At 39.3% G+C, this 16,864-nt stretch overlaps 1 protein-coding gene across 1 annotated transcript in view; it reads left to right on the top strand.

The window, feature by feature from the left end:
• The window catches only part of LOC311235480 (integrin alpha-M-like), a 134,699-nt gene that overhangs the window by 57,454 nt on the left and 60,381 nt on the right, over positions 1-16,864 (top strand). Inside the window, exons 8-11 of the mRNA XM_084322943.1 lie at positions 2,289-2,439; positions 3,430-3,580; positions 15,840-15,910; positions 16,463-16,592. Coding sequence (XP_084179069.1) covers positions 2,289-2,439; positions 3,430-3,580; positions 15,840-15,910; positions 16,463-16,592 — 503 coding nt within the window. The remainder of the gene's footprint in view (positions 1-2,288; positions 2,440-3,429; positions 3,581-15,839; positions 15,911-16,462; positions 16,593-16,864) is intronic.

Genomic DNA, 16,864 nt, shown 5'->3' on the forward strand with positions numbered 1-16,864 from the left:
CAGACGCTAGTTCAGGAGAAGCTGACGCAGAAGACGCTAGCTCAGGAGAAGCTGGCGCAGCAGACGCTAGCTCAGGAGAAGCTGGCGCAGCAGACGAAGTTGTGAATTAATCATCGACTTGAAGATTTTGTTATTTTGTGACAAGGAATGTCCAGAAGACTGAAATATGGACTTTTGAATGAACATTATCATAATTATCCCTTATAGTGGACTGTGGTTCACCTTACTTGCCTGAATGGCACTGTCTAGGCCAGGGGTTCCCAACGTTTTCAGGCCGCGACCCCGAAATAACGGTGTCAGAGAGCCGTCCACTATTATAGGAGGTAAAAAATAAAAATAAAATAAAAATAATAATAAAAAAAGTATACTTTTTTAAATGGAAATGTATGGTTGAAACATGCAAACGTTCAAACGCACACACACTAAAAAGCATTGGAGGCTTTTAACCAGGGCCGGACTGGGGAAATCATTCAGGCAGGAAATATAGTGCAAAATATAGCCCCAGTTAGTCCACTTTTTAAGTGGGGGGTCTGGGGGTCCCCCACCAGGAAATGTTTTTTTGTAATGTCAGATTGAAAATAATACAATCTTTTATTCAACTTCAGCCCCAATCATAACACCACGTTCATTTTATAATTCTAACTAGGGATGCTCGATATTGGCTTTTTTACCGATACCGATATACCGATATTGTCCAACTCTTAATTTCCGATACCGATATCAACCGATATCAACCGATACGAGGTAATTAACATTACATATCTCTTGTTGTGGAATTAACACAACATTATGCATACTTTTGACAATAAATAAAATCAGAATTTGTTCTTACTTGCTTGCCTGGGAAATAAAGGTTATAGAAATGTAAAAAAATATCGGACATCCCCAATTCTAACCCTTTAAATGCCAGTGTGTGTAATGGCATATATTTGTAATATATCAAATGCAAAGTAGATTTTGCATGTGTCAATGATTAGCAACAACACTGATTTTTATGGATTTTTTGTTTTTTGTAAGGGTCCTGCCTTCACCAATCACATGCGGCTCCCTTTGTGTGTGTGTGTGACCAAGAGAGAGAGAGAGATAGTTCTCCAACTTGTGTGAGTTGCAGTGATCTCCTGGTTGTTCCCGACCTAGGTTATCTAACTATTGCGCCGCTGCAACTAGAAACACTGGCCTGGCCTGCTTCTAAGTTCAGTGGCCTGACTGCATAAAAAAAATTTTAAGATTTTTTTTTCTTTTTGGAAATCATCTGGCGACCACCCCCGCGGCGGCTCGCGACCCCTAGCCCCCACTTTGGGAACCACTGGTCTAGGCGGACCAGGCACTGCGCAGCTGAGGGCATAAATTAGTAATGGTAATCACCTGGGTGGGTGTAAAACGGGGAAAGGCACACCGTTTTCTGACCGCTTTGGTCCCATCTTCCATGTAAATTGCTTTTCTAAATAAATCGGATATCCATTTGATATCTGACAATGGAACTGAAAGTGTGGAGACTATTATTGATTAGAAAGCGTGTACGGAATACCTCCCTGACTGCCACCAGAAGCGGACCCAGGCAGAGGCCGCTACAATTGGACATGCAATCATACAGAGTTATATGGGTTATATGCAGGTTTCTAAGTATGTATATAGAATATACATATATATATATGCAGTAAATACGAATATGAAAAACACTATTGGACCTGCTATCGTACATTTACATTTAGTCATGTAGGTGAGTGCTTTTATCCAAAACGAGTTACAAGTTCTGTACAACAAGTCAGCAGGAAGGTTCAACTCTGGCAGCTGAGGGTCAGTAGCGTTGTTCGTCACACAGTGTTGAACTTGAGAGCTACAGACTGAGTGTATATTAGCATACTAGGTAGTAATATAGGCAAAGTAGATTCCTTAGTAAGATAGTGCATACTAGTGAAAGACAGTACAAGGTGAGTATTTAATTGTATTTATTTTGATCATACTATAGTCTACCCATAACTCTGACCTATAACTAGTTATACCGTATGACTTATAACCCTAGTTATATGACTTATAATACCAAAAACAATACAAATACCTTGGTTTTAATGTTTTAATGTAACCCTGATGAAGACATGTTGCTGAAACACCTTGGTTTTAATTGTGTGAATAAAGAGCATTATTCTTAGAAGTTCATCCATCCGCCTCCAAAGAGTTGCTGAACTTTTCTCCCCTGATAGTTTTCTCCAGTTCAGGCTCCTTGATTGGCTGAACGACGAAGTTGCGACAGAGATGTTTTGTTTTGAAAGTTGTTTGTCTTTTCACAGCAAGGAAGTCTTCTCACCAGCTAGAAGATCCAGGCCGAACGTGAAGAAGGTCTTGATCGTCATCACTGACGGAGAATCCCACGACCAACGCGACCTCGCCGGTGCAGCCTCCTCAGCTGAAGTGAAAAACATTGTTCGATTTGCAATCGGGGTAAACGCTCTCTCTGGAAAACAACTTTCTGTCTCTTCTCGACCAAACAACCTTTTCTGTCGCTTCTCGACCAAACAACCTTTTCTGTCTCTTCTCGACCAAACTACCTTTTCTGTCTCTTCTCGACCAAACAACCTTTTCTGTCGCTTCTCGACCAAACAACCTTTTCTGTCGCTTCTCGACCAAACAACCTTTTCTGTCGCTTCTCGACCAAACAACCTTTTCTGTCTCTTCTCGACCAAACAACCTTTACCCATAACACTAAAGTGTGTAGTGTGAATGCAGCACTACAGCTTATAGTGTGAACGTAGCATTAAAGTGTGTACTGTGAACGCAGCACTAAAGTATGTAGTGTGAACGCAGCACTAAAGCTTGTAGTGTGAACGCAGCACTAAAGTGTGTAGTGTGAACGCAGCACTAAAGCTTGTGGTGTGAACGCAGCACTAAAGCTTGTAGTGTGAACGCAGCACTAAAGTGTGTAGTGTGAACGCAGCACTAAAGCTTGTAGTGTGAACGCAGCACTAAAGCTTGTAGTGTGAACGCAGCACTAAAGTGTGTAGTGTGAACGCAGCACTAAAGCTTGTAGTGTGAAGGCAGCACTAAAGTGTGTAGCGTGAACGCAGCACTAAAGCTTGTAGTGTGAACGCAGCACTAAAGTGTGTAGTGTGAACGCAGCACTAAAGCTTGTAGTGTGAACGCAGCACTAAAGCTTGTAGTGTGAACGCAGCACTAAAGTGTGTAGTGTGAACGCAGCACTAAAGCTTGTAGTGTCAACGCAGATGTTGATTGAAGTTTGTTTATAGTCGACAGCGAAAGATTGGTCGGGATTCAGCTGACTGTGTCCTAACCCCTCCTCCCCTAGAGCTCCTCCCCCTTTAGAGCTCCTCCCCCTGTAGAGCCCCTCCCCTTGTAGAGCTCCATGTAATGCAGAAGTGCAGTGGTCTACACACTGTGCTGCAACCTCTGACCTCACGTCTGGATCTCCTGCAGGTGGGCCAGGCTTTCAGGAAGAAGTCGGCAAAGGCGGAGCTTGACACCATCGCCTCCGCCCCATTGGACAAGCACGTGCATCGTGTGGGCAGCTTCAAGGCCCTGGAGAACATCAGGGGAGCCCTGCAGGACAGCATCTTCCCCATCGAAGGTACGGCTGAAATGTCCCAACAACAGATTTCCAATTTAACCAAGATTTTTTATTTGATTTTATTTTATTAGACACTTAAAAAAAATACAAGATTCCAGAAAAACTTCAAGGATGCTACTAGGGCTGACCTTCGAAGCTTTTTTTGACAATCGAAGCTTCGGGGCCGAGCTTCGATTTTAATTCGAAGCTTCAAATTTTTTTTTTTTTTTTTTTTTTTTAATATCTTTTTTTTTTTTTTTTTTTTTTATATCTTATGTTGTGGGACTTGTACAGCACTTTCGTAAACGTTGTTGTTTTTAAATGTGCTCTATAAATAAAGTGGGTTGGATTAATTAATTAAGTAGTCCCTTTCGTGACTGACGCATCCAACAAGGTTTCACTCGGCTGTGTGATTTAATTCAAGGTGGATCGCTGTTGTCGTTTGAACAACTTCAGATTTCATGGGAACTACCAATCCCCCAAATCAAGAATGTTTAAGATGAATGAAGTAAGATTTTGATTATTTGAAATATGGCCTGTGTAGACTAAACTATGCACAGAATGCTCTACTTATGTCAGTCTACAAGTAGAGATGTTCCGATACCATTTTCCCCTTTCCGATCCGATTCCGATACCTAAGCTTTGGGTATCGGCCGATACCGATATTTATCCGATACCAGTGCATACAAAAAAAAATAAAAATTATATAAATACTTTTTTTTTTTTTTTATACTGTTTTTAGTAATAACTGGAAAGTAATGGTATTTATTCAACAACAGGTGATTGTATAGATTTGTATTAGTATCATTAATCAATGAGTATGGGCTGCAGCACTGCAGATATACCCTACTCCAATGATCCACACGGACATTAAACGGTGTTGCACTCGCTACTTCGTGGCTCTGCAGATATACCCTATTCAGTCTGTAAGCTAGTGGCAGATAGAACGTTCATGTTGTGATTTTTGATGCAAAATAAATATTCAACATTCTCTTTTGAAACTCCGCCTCAGACTCTTATCCTTTGGCACTTGCTGTACTTTGCTTGCAGGTCTGCAGCCATTATTGCTGGATTATAAATAGCACCAACTTTAGACACGGTAACGTTATCAAGCTAAGCTAACTGACCTAGCTCGTCTTCCCGCATTGACATTTGATAACATTAGTAATAGTCAGCTAACGCTAGTCAGTAGCTACTTAACTTAAATACAATTCACCGTGGGTGCATTATTGTTGATAGACGGTAGGGGTGGACGGTATGGTCTAAAATTTATATCACGGTATAATTTGAAGCATAGACGGTAACGGTATATATCACGGTATCATCGTTTTTGATAAAAAAATTTTTTTTATTTTATATAATTTTTTTTTTTTATAAAATATATATATTATATAATTAGACTTGTACTGGTATTATCTGCGAGACATCGCCACCACGCAACAAGCTCCACTGTCTGTGTGTACTCTAGTAGCCTCCAGCTACGGCCAGAATTCTCCGGAGCTGCACCTGGACCTATACTTGAGTAGCCTCGAGCAGAGCTACGGCCAGGATTCTCCGGCGCTGCACCTGGACCCTATTGTATTGGTATTATAACGTTAGCAAGCCCTCAGCTCGAATACGCATCGAATCAGTGTTATAAGACATTGATATCATGAGCTATCTGTAGCTACTGCATATATAACGTTAATACAACGCCTCAGTGAATTATTTAGTTCAATGGGACATTTCGTTTTGAACGGTGAACTAACTTGTGTTAACGTGAGCTAACAGGTAGCATACACGTCTCTAGTACTAGACTTTGTGGAGCGTTTGTTGATGTCAGGAGCTATCGGTAGCTGGCCGACTAGATACCGTTCGGTTAGACAATGCCCCATCATGTATTAAACTAAAAGTGAATAGTTGACTGGGTCATTTTGTAACGGTAGCTAAGCTAACGTTAGCTCAGGGAGACGCCGACAGCTCCCGTGTCCCGTCCCACTAGACTACTAGACCCGTGTTTACATGCGTGCGGTAGGGGCTGGCACGCCCACTGCGCGAAGCCTCCTAAATAACTTTTTCCAGTTCGCACATATCTATTATCTATGACTAATTCTATCTATTTTTAGGGGCAAATGCCAGTGAAATAGTCGCGCTGTGGTTACATGACGTCATTGCTATTTTAGAGCTGCACTACCGGTTACACGGTATACTCAAAATCCATACCGTAGAGCAAATTCATACCGTTTATACCGTATACCGTTTATACCGTCCACCCCTAATAGACGGTCACGGACAGTGTTAGGTCCTGGAGAAAGGACAGGCGATCATCTGATTTGATGTAACGTTAAAGCGGATGTTGTTCCAACTAGCTATCTTTCCAGCTAATGCTATCATAACACCAGCAAAACACATCCCGTCCGAGCTCCCCGTCACACCGCACTGTCGGGGACAATGGAATTTAAGAAAGTGTATCTGCTGTTAAAATGACATCACACTTTAAAACATGTTCATTTTATAATCCTCACTCTCCGCAGGACTCGGCAGGAGATAAATAATAAATTACATCATGGGATCGGAGGCTAGAATTTACGTGTACTCGCCGATACCGATACCAGCATTTTAGGCAGTATCGGCGGCATTTCCGATACTGGTATCGGTATCGGAACAACTCTATCTACAAGGTCCGGATTCTACATGGTCCGGCAATGTAGACCTTGTAGACTCCACTACAGACCAATTATCAGTGAATGTTCATGCATTTTTAAGAAGGGCAACTTCCACAAAAAAACAAAGAACTCACCAAAACATCTCAGTAGCACCTTATCTAAATGTTATATTTCATATATGGAGATTCATATTTATTTATGTATTGCATGCATTTCTACATTTTATTTCCTATTTTGTTTATTCATCCCAGTATCTTTCTTTCTTATGTGTGGAATTCTACAAGGTGCGCGCACACACACACACACACGCACACCTACACACACACCTACACACACACACACACACACACACACACACACACACACTTACATTTAGTCATTTAGCTGACGCTTTTATCCAAAGCGACTTACAAGTTCTGTACGACAAGACAGCAAGAAGGGTACAACTCTATCAGCTGAGTAACAATGTTCATCAAAGTGTTGCGTGTTACAGTGTAGGTTAGTTTATTAGGACAAGTGCATGACAGTAAGGTTAGTCACGGTTAGATTTTTTTTCTTTTTTTTATCATCATTTCAGATAATGGTTGAAGAAGTGAGTCTTTAGTCGACGGCGAAAGATTGGACGGGATTCGGCTGTCCTAACTGGGATGGGTAGTTCACACACACACACACACACACACACACACACACACACACACACACACACACACACACACACACACACACACACACACACACACACACACACACACACACACACACACACACACACACACACACACACACACACACACACACACACACAAATCGAAGTAAAAAAAAAATATATAGATTTTTTTTTTTTTTTTTTTTTTTTAAACTTCGATTTTTTTTTTTATGTTCGAAGCTTGTGCCATCGAATCGAACGTTCGAAGCTTCGAAGCATTTAAGACAGCCCTAGATGCTACACAAAAAAGTTACCTATTTCCATTGTGGTCCTTGGTCTCAGACAGACAAGCCATACAAAACATGACCATAAATAAAAAAAAATTTAGATTTATCTTTTTTTATTGGAAGAATTAGTACATATTTATACATTTCAGTTATCAAAATTATACAACTTCCATTTCCTTCCCCATCCCTATCCCCTAATCCCACCCATCCCACCCAGTGAGGGCGACGACAAACATACATGAAAAAAAAAGAAAAGAAAAGAAAAATAAAAAAAAAGATAAAAGAAAAATAAAAAATATACATTTAAATAATTAAACAAAAGTACAGATGTGGCAGACAAAGCTACGCAAAAGAAAAATGAAGTAAAATTAAAATAAAACAAAGATAAAACAAAGATATTTTTATACATACCGTAATAATAATATATAATATAAGTGTTACTCTCCATTTTAGTAGCGTAATTTCCAGATGGTAAAACAAATAAAATGGAAAGTAAATTTAACACCCTTAGCAGACCACCACAATGCCATCATAAATAACAATTTGACAAACTACATAGACAATGAACATTTTAAATGCAGTACAAACGTAGCCACAGACAACAATGTATCAGACAACATTTTCATGCATTTTAGGCAGTTTTTGACATTATCGAGGAGCCATGATTTGACTTTTTTCTTAAAATTGTGTCGGCTACTGATGCATTTTAGCTGTGAAGGTAGCAAATTCCAATTTGTGGCTCCCCAGAATTTTAAAGAACATTTGCCCATATTTGTTTTGAACCTTGGAATACGCAGGTCGGCAATATTGAAGAAAGAAATATTGTCTGTGCAAAAGTACAGGACATATTGGATTCGATTCAATGAGTACATTTATTGTCATCAAACAGCACAAGTACAGTACAACGGAAATAAGTTTGAGTGCAAATGTAACAGTGAAGTGCGATAGTGATATACAATGTACAGGAGATTAAACTGGGTATAAAATATATAAATGAGTACTACTGAGTGATAGTGCTAATCAGATGTATGTACAGAGTTGTAGTATTAATATGTACAGTGATACAGGTATAAAGACACTATGGTAGTAAGTCATACTGGCCAGCAGCGTAACTAGTAAGAGTAGGTAAGGCGGGATATGTATAGATTAGGGCTGTCAGTTTATCGCATTAATTAGATTAATTAATTACACAGCAAATTATCGCGTTATGAAAATTAACTCAAAATTAATAATTTTTATTTATTATATTTTTTTTTAATAATATATATTTTTTTATCTCATTCATTCCATAAGAACGTAGAATACAAGAGAAACAAAGCCGACGGAGGTATGGCATTTCCAGATTTTTACCACTATTTTAAGGCGTACTCTTTAAGACCACTGACAACCTGCAGTTTGATTCCCAAGCATCTGTATCCTGGAGAAACTTAGAAGTAAATATAGTAGCACCACATAGACTGCAGGACATAGTATACACCATATTATCAATTAAGCAATGCGAATTGAAATTTGGCCCCCTTATTACTCATGTGATCCGGATATGGCGTGAAACACACAAAAAAATATTCTAACCTACATAAATGGCATAGTCATACTCCCCTATTCAATAACAATGCACTCCTGATTGGAAAACGACCTATAAGATACCCTAAATGGGAAAAGCAGCTAGGGCATACACACATTAGGAGATGTTTTCAACAAACGGGGTTTTTGCAGCTATAAAGACATACATAAAAAAATGTATCTCACCAGTTCCACATTTTTTTTTTTTTTGTATTTTTTTTTTGTATTATTTTTTTAAACAAACATAAACAAACATGACAACACACGATAACACGATGTGTCAGAGCACATCCAATGAGATCACATTTTAGTTAATTGTCTTATATAAGATATACCCCTAATACCTGTTATCTAAAAACCTACACACATATGCTCCAGCTTGAACCCCCCCCTCCCGGACCCCACCCTGGGAAGTACCTCCACTATCCCTCGCAACTAACCAGACACTACCATTATAAGCTAGCTTTTATTCTCTCCACCACTTCTAACCACATTGACATTTTGGATTCATTGAGACCCAGAATTCTTGCTGTAGATATTTCTTGATAAATCACATCGAGATATGTAAGAAACCAAACTTTCCGGCACATTTTTTCCAGTTGAAACCAGCGTGATGCAATCAGCTTTTTAGCTACTGTGATACCCGATAAAACCAATCTCTTTAGCTGTGGATTCACTGCAAACTCAAAAACATCATTCAATATTAATACCGAGGGGTGTACAGGTATATTCCAAGATACGAGTTTTGATAATTGTTGGGTCACATCTTTCCAGAATGCCTTAACTGGTGGGCAGTCCCAATACATGTGCATAAATGTCCCTTCGTCCCCATTTGTACATTGGGAGCATTTGGAGTCTTGTTTAAGCCCCATTCTGCACAGTCTTATAGGAGTCAAGTATGTCCTGTGAATATAGTTAAGATTGATTTGTTGATGATCCGGGTTCCTTGATGTAAGTCGGACATTTGCCCAGGCTCCTTGCCAATCAAAGTCATTTTCCAGGTCTGGTATATCCCTCCTCCAGACAGAGTCTAGTTGGAGGGTTTCATACGAGGACGTTAGTAATTGATGATAAAAATCTGAAACAAAACCTCTCGATGTCTCTCTTTCGTAGAAGAATTTGTGGTATCTGTGGTGTTCAATTGGTATGTCTAATGGAACACCGTGAGACTTCAAACATAGCTGTAACTGTATGTAAAAAAGCCATGTGGACTTGGTGAGATTACATTTTTTGCGTATTTCTTTATCACTACAAAAACCCTGTTTGTTAAAAACATCCCCTAATGAGTGTATGCCTTGCTCTTCCCATATAGGGAATCTTATAGGTCGTTTTTTAATTAAGAGTGCATTGTTATTGAATAAGGGAGTATGATTGTGCCATTTATGTGGGTTAGGATTTTTTTTTTGTGATTCACGCCATATCCGGATCGCATGAGTAATTATGGGGCCAAATTTCCGTTCACAGTGCTTGATTGGTAGTTTAGTGTATCCTATGTCCTTCAGTCTATGTGGGGCTACTATGTTTTCTTCTAATTTTCTCCAGGATACTAATGCTTGGGGGTCAAACCATGTTGTCAATGGTCTTAATGTGTACGCCTTAAAATATTGGAAAAAATCTCTGTGCGGTGGATCTTTTTATACGTGGTGGTTTGTTATTCCAAATAAATTTGTATGTGGAGGAGTGTAATCTTTTCCAGTAACCCTCTGGAGGGGGTAACGGTAGCATTGAACTGAAGAAGTTGATTCTAGGTAGTACATCCATCTTAACTATTGATATCCGTGCTTGTACTGTGTTTTTAAGTTTTGCCCATCTATCAAGGTCGTCTTTGATTTTGTTTTGGATTTTTGTGTAATTGTGCTTCACCGTTTGTCTTATGGTGGGGAATATTTCCACTCCCAAGCATCTAAAATGTTTTACCATCGGTATCTCTCCTGGGAGGGTTATATCTTTTTTTGCAGGGGTGTTAAGTGGAAGGAAAGCCGACTTTGGCCAATTTATCTTAAATCCCGATAAATCACCAAAGTTCTCAATCAACTTGAGCAGATGAGGCAATGTGGTGTTGGGGTTTTGCATGAACAATATTACGTCGTCCGCATATAAACTAATTTTTTGTTGTGTGCCCTTGATTACGATTGGTTCTATGGATTGGGATTGTCTTATATATTGTGCTAAAGGCTCTAATGATAGATTGAATAGTCCGGGACTAAGAGGGCAACCCTGTCTGGCAGAGCGTGATACCGGAAAGATTTTGGAGATGATTGTGCCTGTTGTAATCATGGCCGATGGGTCTTTGTATAATACTTTAATCATATCAATGAATCCTTTTCCTAACCCCATCCTTTCTAATACTGCCCATAGATACGACCATTCCAGCCTGTCAAAGGCTTTCATAGCATCCAGGGACAGCATCGCCTTAGGTATGGTGTCATCCTTGTCGGCATCTAGTACGTGCAGTATTCGTCTTATGTTATCAGTGATCAGACGGCCTCTTATGAAGCCAGTTTGGTCCGGGTGAACTAAAGACGTCATATGCTTTTGTAATCTGATGGCTAATACCTTAGAGTACAGTTTGATATCGGTTCCGAGGAGGCTTAAAGGTCTATAACTACCGCACTCGTTGGGGTCTTTGTCTTTTTTAAGGAGGACTGTTATGAGTGCAATATTGTCATTCTTATGGAAGTTCCCCTCCTTGACTGAGTATAAGATCATATTTAGTAATAAGGGTCCAATTATGTCCCAACAAGAAAGGTACATTTCTGATGGGATACCGTCTCTTCCAGGGGCCTTACCACTTTGCATTGCGGTTATGGCCTTCTTGAGTTCCTCTAGTGTGATCGGTGTTTCTAACTGTTTAGCGTCATCCTCTGAAAGTTTAGGGAGAATAATTTGATTAAGATATGTGTCCATTTTGTTTTGATCGAAGGTCGTCTCTGATTTATATAAGTCGGAGTAGAATTCTTTGAATGTATCGTTTATTTTTACAGGGTCTGTTTCAAGTACTTGTTGTGCTCTAATGGTAGTTATATCTGCAAATTTTGCATTAATTCTTAATCGCATGGCTAATAGGTGACTAGGTTTAGAACCATGGGAGTACTGCTGTTGTCTTGTGCTGCGTATTTGTATTTCCGATTGTTGTCTGTATATGGCATTGATCTCTATTTTTAGTACGTTAACTTGATTCTCTAGTCGAGTTGAGTTGTTGTATTTTAGAGAATTAAATAACGTTGAGTAAAGCGTTTCCAGCTCAGCCAGTTTTGTGCATTGATTCTTGCGCATTTTGGAGGAAAAGCTATCCGTGAAATCTTTGATCATTCCCTTTACCGACATCCATAATATTCTGGGGTCTTGCACCGAGTTTGCATTCTCCCGTTGGAATACTATAAGAGCTTCTTTGAGTTGTGTAATGAATTCCTTGTTATTAAGCAGCATCGAGTTAAATCGCCATCTTGGGGCTCGGGAGGATAGTATACCAAATGTACCTTTAAGGAGTAAATAACAGTGATCTGATAGTGCGTTGGGTATCATTTCCACTTCATAATTATCAAATATTCTCTGTGATGCAAAGACATAATCTATTCTGGATAATGTATTATGTCTCGCAGATCGACAAGAGTACTTTCGGGTCGTGGGATTAAGTAATCGCCATAAGTCATTTACACCTGTAATCTTCGACCAATCCTTTAATGCCTTAGATGAATTATTTTGTTCGCTGGAAAAGGCGAGGTAAGATTTGTCCATCCTTGGGTTCCAGATGGCATTAAAATCCGCACCTATTATAAATGAGTAATCGGGAATGTCTAACATTGCATTGGTTAGTGTAGTGAAGAAATCCTCTTCGTACAAATTTGGGGCGTATACCGCTACCAGCGCTATTTTCCTGTTCTTATATACAATCTTAGCTATAGTTATCCGACCTTCTACATCAGACCATACTCCCTTTAGTACAATATTCAACTTACGTTTAACGACTATGGCTACACCCCGAGTTCTCGTACCAATAGAAGAGTGACTAATATTATGATATGTGTTGTCCGCTAATTTATCTATGTCTTTCTCTAGAATGTGCGTTTCGCTTAGCAGAGCAATGTCCACATGTTCTTTTTTCATCAGTGTGAGCACGCTTTTGCGTTTGAGTTGGTTATTTATTCCCCCGGTGTTCCATATCATTATATTCAAACTAGCCATAATCTATACATGTTGTAGTGTAATTTTTGGTAATGCTTCTGGAGTGCGAGGCAATAATAGATATACATCCCACTAGTGAGGTCCCGTTGAGAGCCGAGCTTAAAAACATACATATAAAAATCCCCTTCCCTTCCCTCCCACCGAGAGTCGTACAGGATTGTGTTCCATGAACACAACCTTTGCGTATGACTCCCTCCCTTGCACCACCGGATATCCCAGAATGATCCAATTATCCTTAACATTCCTATGTATACCATAGGATCTAACACTCTAAATTCTACCATAAGTAGAATGTCGACTGTGGCTTGGCCACTTTCCTGTTAAATAAAAATTTAAATAAGATAAAACTAAAAATAAAGACCAAAAATAAGCTTCTATTATCATGCCCTAATCACTTACATTTTATATGAACTTGTGTAATTTATAGTAACCCATGAATAATATGGAGGTATTGAACTGAAGAGAGAGCCTCAATAAATCAGAGAAAACGGATGAAAAAAAACAAGTAAAAGGAAGAGAACATTAACTTAGATCTTAAAAGAGCTTTGCTATGCTTAAACATCTAAAGTATAAATTGGAGAAGTAGTGGACATATTTCCAGTTAATAAAAAGCAGTTTTTAAATACGTATATGCAGCATTTCCCCTGACCAGGGGTGGGCGATGATCCGTTGTGTAGAATGATATTTCAGCCGGCCGCTGCAATGATGGTTCTGTGGTTCTGCAGCTAGATGCTGTTGATTATTCCCCCGAAGGGCTTCTGGTAGAATGTCTGGCCACGTATTGCTGTTATTCCAGAATGTTCCCTATATCAAAGAATGCTTTAGATGCTCTAGATTATTCCAATATGTCGTTTTTACAGTGTTCGAATGTTGGAACATTCAGTATGTTCTGGAGTGTTCCAATTTTGAATCCAATATGTCCGCAATAATAGAATCCCGACGGGGAAAGCATTCAATAACTCTGAGCTCGTAGGTCTTTCTGTCCCAAATCCTCGGTTCATTAAAGATTATACTATATGGTGTCCATGCATAACAGAGATTAAAAGGCCATTTATACACTATCCTGCGTGTTGTGCAGACATGTATTTGGCTGCATCTTCAGGCGAGTTGAGGAAAACCCTTGCTCCTTTTTTATCGACAATGCGAAGTATTGCAGGGTATGTTAATAGGGGTCTGTATTTCTCCAGATAGAGTTGAGACATCCCCGTCCACATTATGTCCAGTTTCACATATTATTTTTACGCACAGTTATTGGTCTGTTTGAAGGCTCATGGAGTCCCATTAAGGATACCAATTGAGCACCACAGATATCACAAATTCTTCTATGAAAGAGAGACATCGAGAGGTTTCGTATCTGATTTTTATCATCACTTACTAACATCCTCGTATGGAATCCTCCCCCTAGACTCAGTCTGGAGGAGGGATATACCAGACTTGGAAATAAATTTTGATTGGCAAGAAGTCTGGGCAAACGTTCGAATTGCGTCACGTAACCCGGACCATCAACAAATTAATCTTAACTATATTCATAGGACATACCTGACTCCTATAAGATTGAACAGAATGGGACTTAATCAAGACTCCAGATGTTCCTTATACAAATGGGGATGAGGGTACATTTATGCACATGTATTGGGATTGCCCACCAGTTAAGATATTCTGGAAAGAAGAGTCCCAGCAATTATCAAATGTCTTATTTATGAACATACCAGTACACCCCTCTGTATTGCTGTTGAATGATGTTTTTCAGTTTGCAGTCCCTATACAGCTAAAGAGATTAGTTTTATCTGGTCTCACAGCGGCTAAAAAGCTGATAGCATCACGATGGTTTCAACCGGAAAAAATGTGTCGGAAGGTATGGGTTCTTACATATCTCGATGTGATTTATCTAGAAATATCTATAGCAAGAATTTTAGGTGTCAGTGAAACCAAAATTGCAATCTAGTTAGAAGTGGTGGAGAGAATAAAAGCTAGCATATGAATCTTAGTGCCTGGTTAGGAACGAATGATAATGGATGGATTATCCAAGTGGGGGTCCGGGGGGGGGGGGGGGTGAGCGAGCGAGAGCATATATGTTGGGTATTAGATAGCAAGTATTAGGTGTATATCTCGTATACTACATTTATTTAAATGGTGATTTCATTGGATGTTTACTGTTAATGCTTGTATGTCTAATTTTATGTTATGTTTAAAAAATAATAATAAAAAAAAATACAAAAACGTAGAATACACATTTACAGACTTTTTTTTAATATGGTCCATTTGCATGTTCTTGGTATCTGATTCTAGGGACATCTATGGATCTCAGGGAATGTATTCCCAGTGTCAGAAATACTGTGTCTGTTACTAGGCTTGAGTAAATTGTAATGAAGAAAATGAGAATATCAATAAAAAAAAATGTTATCTTTGACTGTGAATAACACCATGCTCAAATTGACCAGACCTGAAAAATCTAAGCAAATTAATAGATGGAAGATGAAAAACAGAAGGTTTTGTAGATACAGTACTGAATTCTGCCATCCGGACACATGCAATTTGAAATATGATTATAGAATATCAGGCATAAAATTGTTATGTTATTACAAATCCTGTAATTAATTAGATTACTTTTTTTAATCACCTGACAGCACTAGTATAGATATAGATATAAAGTATCTACAGATATGTACCAATGATTATATGCAGGTATGTACAGACGGATGTGGATAGATATACGGTAGGAATAAATAAACATATTACGGTATATACAGCATCATACCCGTGGGAAGATGTTTTGAGTAGGGGGTGCTGTGCCAGGCCGACCTTGCCCCGTGCCGGGGGGTGAGGCCCATGGAGGAGATGGCGTTCATCACTCTGTCGTATAATCGCAGGAAATGGTATCAATGCTGCGCCGACGTGACAGACGCGGTTGATTCACGTGAATTCACATTATCGTCACCATCTTGTCGTTGCAGGGTCCCATACGGGTGGCGACTGGAGGATGGAGATGGCTCAGGAGGGGTTCAGCGCTGCGTACTGGCCGCAGGTAATGGCTGCTTCCCACAACGCTGCTTTCAGGGGTGTAAAGTACTTGAGTAAAAAAAAAATCATTTATTTTTTATTTTTTATAAATATCCTCAAACTAAATCCTCAATTTGAATAAAGTTGATTGAAAAAATCTGATTAAATTCGTTTTTTTTTTTTTTTTTATTAAATCAACTTTCTTTAATGAATATATAACTCATCAGTTTATAGCACCATCACTGTTGTGACTAATGGGGAGGGATCCAAATAAACTTAAACTTAAACTATAATATTAGTGTAGCCTAATCTTTATCTGCAACTGTGAATAAAAACCCCATTGGTTTAAACAGAATGAATAGACACATACAAAAATATATATAAAATATTTTATTAAAAAATGTATTCGAATGTTGATTTAGAATTCGAATGCCAACGTAACGAACGAAGGTCCGAACGTTGGAACATTTGGGCTCAGCCCTACTTCACACGACGCTTCATACGATGCTGAATTTCAAGTCGAAATAAAGATTGAATGAATCAATGTGTGAACAGAAACGTCTCGTCTCTTTACCAGGGAGGATATCGCACGGCAGCGGTCGGCGCCTATGACTGGAAGGGAGGCTACAAGTCTTACTCAGGGCTCTCCGGAGCTCACCCCACCCTCCACGTGGACTCCGACATGTTCACCAACGGCAGTTACCTAGGTGAGGCACCTATGTTCACACCGTTTCTTCGGTTACCGTCGGTAGTGTGATAGTAAAGGGTTAACCTTCTGCAGTGTGGCAGTGAAAGGGTTAACCTGCTGTTGTGTGGCAGTGAAAGGGTTAACCTTCTGTAGTGTGGTAGTGAAAGGTTAACCTTCTGCAGTGTGGCAGTGAAAGGGTTAACCTGCTGTTGTGTGGCAGTGAAAGGGTTAACCTTCTGTAGTGTGGTAGTGAAAGGTTAACGTAAGGTTATGTATATAACCCAGTTCTGT

The sequence above is a fragment of the Notolepis coatsorum genome (genome assembly GCF_963971535.1).
Source record: "Notolepis coatsorum genome assembly, chromosome: 10".
In the NCBI taxonomy this organism is placed as follows: Eukaryota; Metazoa; Chordata; class Actinopteri; order Aulopiformes; family Paralepididae; genus Notolepis; species Notolepis coatsorum.